The sequence below is a fragment of the Lacerta agilis genome, chromosome 7 (assembly GCF_009819535.1).
Source record: "Lacerta agilis isolate rLacAgi1 chromosome 7, rLacAgi1.pri, whole genome shotgun sequence".
Taxonomy (NCBI): domain Eukaryota; kingdom Metazoa; phylum Chordata; class Lepidosauria; order Squamata; family Lacertidae; genus Lacerta; species Lacerta agilis.
The window spans coordinates 31310754-31316942 of NC_046318.1; the positions used below are offsets into that span (position 1 = coordinate 31310754).

General features: G+C 41.7%; 1 protein-coding gene across 1 annotated transcript in view; it reads right to left on the reverse strand.

The window, feature by feature from the left end:
• Positions 1-316: 316 nt before the first annotated feature.
• Positions 317-6189, reverse strand: part of SALL3 (spalt like transcription factor 3) — a 23399-nt gene continuing 17526 nt past the window's right edge. Inside the window, 6 exon segments of the mRNA XM_033154772.1 lie at positions 317-1314; positions 5008-5033; positions 5036-5194; positions 5197-5346; positions 5564-5662; positions 5665-6189. The exon segment at positions 5665-6189 is cut by the window's right edge and continues 2307 nt beyond it. Of these exon segments, the coding sequence (XP_033010663.1) occupies positions 883-1314; positions 5008-5033; positions 5036-5194; positions 5197-5346; positions 5564-5662; positions 5665-6189 (1391 nt within the window). The 3' untranslated portion in view covers positions 317-882.

A 6189-nucleotide genomic window follows, 5' to 3' on the forward strand; every position in this document is an offset into this window, starting at 1 on the left:
ACTGCTTATAATGTTGTGAATAATATATGGGTGATAAGGTTTGTCTGTAACTTGTTTTCCAACCATGAACTGAAGTCCACACTACATTTTTTTTCATTTAATAGAACAACTGTCCACATAGCAGCTACAAATATTTAAATTAAAATGGTTTGTTACTGACAGGTACTTGCACATGAAAAGCATGCTATCTTTCCCAATAAAACTTCACAATTTTGCCTGCATTGAAATAAACCACTTATTTATAGGGAAACAAAACTTGCTTTAAAAAAGAAAGAAAATCACATAGCCAGGTGTATTTTGCAGTACAAAAGCTTCATTTAAGGATGGGGCTAGTATATTGTCTGTTACCCGCATTATCTTTACATTATAAATACTACAGACAAGAATACTGTAATCATACACAGCATTAGGGTACTAAATCACTTATTGAGTGTTAGAGGGTTTCTAAAAACATAGTTCAAGTTTCTAGCTAAGTGGAACAAAACCAGCAAAGGAGGAGCTGGGCTGAAAATGCCATTGAGAAGCCCCCTTTTATTCAATTGGTGTCGTTTTGTTTTGTTAAAGAACAAAAAATTGAAACAATTTAGCTTCCTTCAGTCCCTAATGCAGTTTATTCCAATGATTTGTCATTTTACTTAAATTTCAAGAGTTCTGCAGTTCTCGCTAACAGTCAGCTCACTGTTGAAAGCAGTGCCATGCAAATCTTGCAAGACAACTTTTCAGCGGACACGAAGTTATGTATTTCTGCTATGGGGGGAAAAATCTTAAAGGGAACCTAGGCAATTAGGTCACAAAACTAATGCTTAACTCCCAAAACTGTACATGAAAGAACAAATGTTGTGTTGAGTAGTGGTCCAACAGTTACTTGTTACTTGAATGCTTTTAATTTATGCCAATCTCTTTATTATCCTCAATAAACCTTGTGAATGGGCGGTTGGCTCCAGTTTCAGAACTCGCTTTGTCCAAGCCAATGATGGGAGGGCTACTGCCGGTGCGAGCTTTGTCCATGCCACTGGTAATGTTACTTAAAGACGGAATGGCACTTCCGCCTAAACTTACTGGGAGCTGGGGAATGCCTCCATTCTGTATGACAGAAATTTCATTGTTCTTCATTGCAAGTCCATTAGTAATAGCTGCAGCGTACTGATTCCAAAAATTTGGGTCAACATTCATGGCCCGAGCTGCCAAATCCTTTTGGAACATTTCAGAAAACTTCAGAGCATCTCCACCTAACAAAGCCATGGGGTTTTCCACAGACAGTCGACGGCCACGCCGTGCGGGCGCATTATTCCACATATGAGTTCCCATGTGAACCTTTAGAGAAAGAGCAAAACAAACAAAAGATTGGCAAAATAAGCAAAATTCAAAAGGATCTACACGGCCCGTGAAGAGGCTAGTTCTAAGAGCCAATTTTAGTTTTCACGTAAAAGCAAGGTATAATCATTTCAACAACTGCTGCTCTTATAAATCACCCGCATTTATAACAAAAGGAAGTGCAAAACTAATGTGCATTTTAACATATTAAACAAAGGTTAAAAAGAAGCTGGGAAATACCATTATACAAAAGAACAACACGAAAAAGGGTTACTAGGTCCACATGGTATTTTGAAAGACTAAAATATTTTTGGCTCGCAGAGCAGCTTTTGATTCAGCAGAGGTGTCTGCTCCCATCAGAGAATGGATGGCCTTTTTTGCTGATCCCCATTTCCCATGAAACTCCACCTTCCATGCTGTTCTGGAGGGTCACCCAACCCTCTGGAATAGATTTTGGGGGGTTGCAGTGGAAAAAGAGAATCAGCAAAAACACACTTCCTCCCTTGGTAAAAGGGTGCTTCTGCAGATTCAATAACTATTCTGTTAAGTTGAAATGCAGCACTGGATTTCATCCCTCCTTTCTCAAACTTGTATTTTAAACTAACATATTTGGATTCATGCAAGTTCCATAGTTTACTGCAATGCAAATATGTGCAGGTTGTCAGATTTAGCCAACCAACCGCTAAGGCCCACAGAAAGGTTTATTTTAAAAATGAGAAATATAAAACAAACAACTCTCCATTTTGATTGAATCTCCAAGAGCCATGTACAAGCCTATACATGTCTACTCAGAAGTAAGACCCACTCAGTTCAAATGAGCTTACTCCCAAGTAAGTGGGTATTACAATTGTTCCATCAGCACAAGCATTTCAGCTTGGCAGATAGAATGATTTTCCCTCTCTTCCTGTGCATTGTCCTGGGGGTAGTTCCCCCCCCCCCCGTTGATTTCAGTCAAATTGCACTGGCTCCCATTATTGTAACTGTTCAGTTTAATCTCTCCCTCAATTCCCCCCCCCGCCCCACCTGCTTATGCTTAATGACCTGGATGCAAACACCCCACTATATGAGGAGAAAGATTGCTGATTCACCTCAATATGAAGCCCCTTCATGCCCCTTGAAAAGTAGTTTTAGAAAGTTGGAGACTCTCCCAACTGGCATTTTGGGGGAATTGGAGGCAGTTGACAAGATAGTACTTTTTGAATAAGTAAAAATATGTTTAGTCTGAGGTAGAGTTCTCAAACCGGGACACTATATCCAGTTTTGCGGAGTTTGTAAACCAAATCCTTCTTAAACTGGACTGTTCTTAAACCGAGGTACCACTGTATATAACAGTCCGGTTTAAGAACAATTCGGTTTACAAACTCCGCAAAACTGGATATAGTGTCCCGGTTTGAGAACTTTACCTCAGTCTACGAACGGAATCTGAACGGTGGAAGGGCACCAGCGGCAGGAGGCCTCATTAGGGAAAGCTCGCCTCGGTTTAAGAATGGTTTTGGTTTAAGACAGACTTCCGGAACGGATTAAGTTCGTAAACCGAGGTACCACTGTAATGGGATATTTGTATCCAAACCTAGTTTCTTAAATGGCCCCAATCCATCTAATATTAGTTGGGACTGAGTACCATAGAAACTAACAGAAAATGTTGGTCAAAACTAACTTAAGTCATTTGGCTTTATGTGGAGCTTATTCACAATTAATTTTAACTGGATTGGTTCTACTGTCAGTTAAAATGTCTCTCCTTCACGTCCCACTAAGCCAGGCATAGGCAAACTCCGGCCCTCCAGATGTTTGGGACTACAATTCCCATCATCCCTGACCACTGGTCCTGTTAGCTAGGGATGATGGGAATTGTAGTCCCAAACATCTGGAGGGCCAGAGTTTGCCTATGCCTGCACTAAGCCATGATTTAGCACTGCATGTATGAGCCAGAATGAACTTGACCAAAGCCCCGGCCTTCCCTGCTCTCATCTCCTTGTCTTATGCACCTAGAAAAGGACATCACCATTAACTTTCCTCTAATCTGGACTTGCTGCCCATGAGTCAGAAATTGTGGTTGATCAAAATTCTGCTACGTTTCTAAACAAGTCAACTTCAAGCTATAGATAATGAAGCCAAAGTATGGGTGATCAACCATGATCCCTGAGTCTCGCACAGCAAGCAGGCCAACCAGACATAAGAAACTGAGAGCAAATGCTGGTGAGCTAGACCATGCAGAAGGAGGAGCGTGAAGAATGTGCAAGTCCAAGGCTTTTTTTCAGGCTCCTTTCTATCTCATGCAAACCCTACAACTGCATCTCACCTTCTTACGTTTACCTGAACTATGTAGGGTTAAACAAAATCGAAAATTCTTTCTAGTAGTATCTGAAGAAGTGTGCTATGCACACGAAAGCTCATACCAGGAACAAACTCAGTTGGTCTCTAAGGTGCTACTAGAAAGAATTTTCGATTTTGTTTTGACTATGGCAGACCAACACGGCTACCCACCTGTAACTGGAACTATGTAGGGTTAGAAGATGGTGCCACAGTTCTACTTTTAAAATATTGCTTTTGTGTCATATCAAAAACCTGCCACATCCTTGAACATTATAAGCAATTTAGAAGTCACAATTTGCAACAGGGGCTTCCCACAGAGCATTTGGTAACCCCGGCTGATACGACTTTTAATATGTTAAATTGGCACGATCGGCAGAAAGGTTCAAATATAATCTGATGTGACTAGGTTTTTAAAAAAGATTACTACTGTCATAAATCCCATGGATAGTCAAGTTTTACTCAAAGTTTTATTCAAAGCGGACCCATTGAAATTAATGAACATGACTAAGGGAGCAATCCTATGGATAAGAAGCTGGCATAAAAGCAAACCAAAAGTAAAAATCTGGTCAGTTTAGACCAGATCCAAACCCTGTCCAGCAGCAGGATTGCTGCTCCTGCTGTGTCTAAGCCTGGAAGGGGGAAAAGCAAATATTTAAATAGTGTTCTATCTTGAGTTGCCAGGTCTCACCTCCAACGCGCCTCTTTTGGGGGACTTATAAACTGGCCGCAGCTCAACCAACTTTGGCTCAGCTGGAACAAGCAAATTACACCAATGAATGTTAAACTGAGCTAGGGTTGGGGACTTTAAACCAGTGAGCTGGAGATCCACTGCATCCTAAGGAGCTCAACCCAGCAGATCTTTCCATAGGGTTACCCCCAAAATTAGGTACATTAATTTCAGTGGGTCTATGCTGAGTAAAACTCAGTTGAATACAATTCATGCTTCTGCAGCAAACGAAATCTGGGAATCTATACCTCAGATTTTCAAGAAAAACAGGGTCGACGTAATATTTGTTTATAGTTGCGGAGTTAACTTCATGGAAACTGGAGTTTGTTTGTTTTTTAATCATTTTTAAAATACCAAAGTATTCACACGATCATTCTACCACAATCTAAGAATTCAGGAGCCATCAATAAAGGGGAAATGCCTGTCTGAAGCACACTTTAAAAAATGGAATAATTTGTATGCACCCACAAAATTGTAGTTCTTACATTGGTTCAAAATATAAAATGTAAGGATGTCACAATCTAGCCATACTATCCTCATCTCTTGATTTGGGTAAGAACACACACACACAAGAGAACACATGAGGTTCGGCACATTGTTAAACTCTCACATTCTTACAATTTAAGTTCTGACATTAAAGATTCCCTTCTTACCTTAAGATTCCCTTTCGTGGTAAAGCTCTACCACAGATTGTGCAACCAAATGGCTTTTCACCAGTATGGGTGCGCTCGTGTATCTGCAGTGCGCTTGCTGAGGAGAAGGTCTTCCCACATGACTGACAGTTGTGCTGTTTGGGAGTCCGGCGTGGCGGTGGGTGCCAGCATGGAGTGATGCCGGGCTCATCACTGACTGCGGTGCAGCAGGAACCTGGATTCCAGCTGGAAGGGACGGGACCTCGCCCAATGAGATCGGCTTGCTGTGACCGTTCACTTCCATTTTGATCAGAGTAGGCGCAGTGCTGGTGACCAGGCTAGGAGTGCTTTGGCTGGGACCTAGAGTAAAGTTGGGTTCAAATAACTGAGAAGGCAGCTCTTTTAATTTGTGTGTCAGTAAGTGCTGTTTTAAATTACCCCATAGTGGAACACCCACGATTGCAGACTGTACATACAAATGGACGCTCTTTAGTATGGCTGCGGTAGTGAATTTCCAATGCACTCTTACAAGCAAAAGGCTTGCCACAGATATTACAAACAGTACTTTTAAACTTACCACGTTCTCTGTTCAGGAACAGCAGGCTAAAAGGAGCTTCTTCTTTGATGAGTGGCCTTCCCGGGTTGGTGGCTGTCAAATCCAGTGCACCTCCATTTCCACTGGTGGTGGACTGTCAGGTTTCTCTGTCTTTAATTGTATTTCTTGGTGTTCTTCCTGGTTGCTAAAACCTGGGGATTTTGATCTGAAACTTTCACTGATGCTGTTTTCAGGAGACATCGCCTGCATGGATGAAGAAGATTCAGACATTGCAGGGCTCCCTGCACTCTGGCTCTCCAGATCTCCAACAGCGGAAGAGGAATCGTTGCTTAAATGGTCACTTTCCCCTGACCCATTTTCTAATGATTTCAGATTGGTCAACTGTTGACAGTTCATGACAGAATCAATCATTTTCATTTGATTTTCCAGAGCAGTAATGCTAGAAATTACAGATGGGGGGGAAGGTGGGCACGAAGTGGAGTAAGGTAGAAGAGGTTTGGAGGAGTCACTTGTGTTGTCTTTTAACTCTGGGTCCTCTTCCATGGAATTTTCATCAATGTCATCATCATAGTTGCTCAGCGTTTCAGCGTTCTTTTCATCAAAGGAAAGCTCCGAGTCCATAGCATCTTGGAAGCCCTCTGGTAATG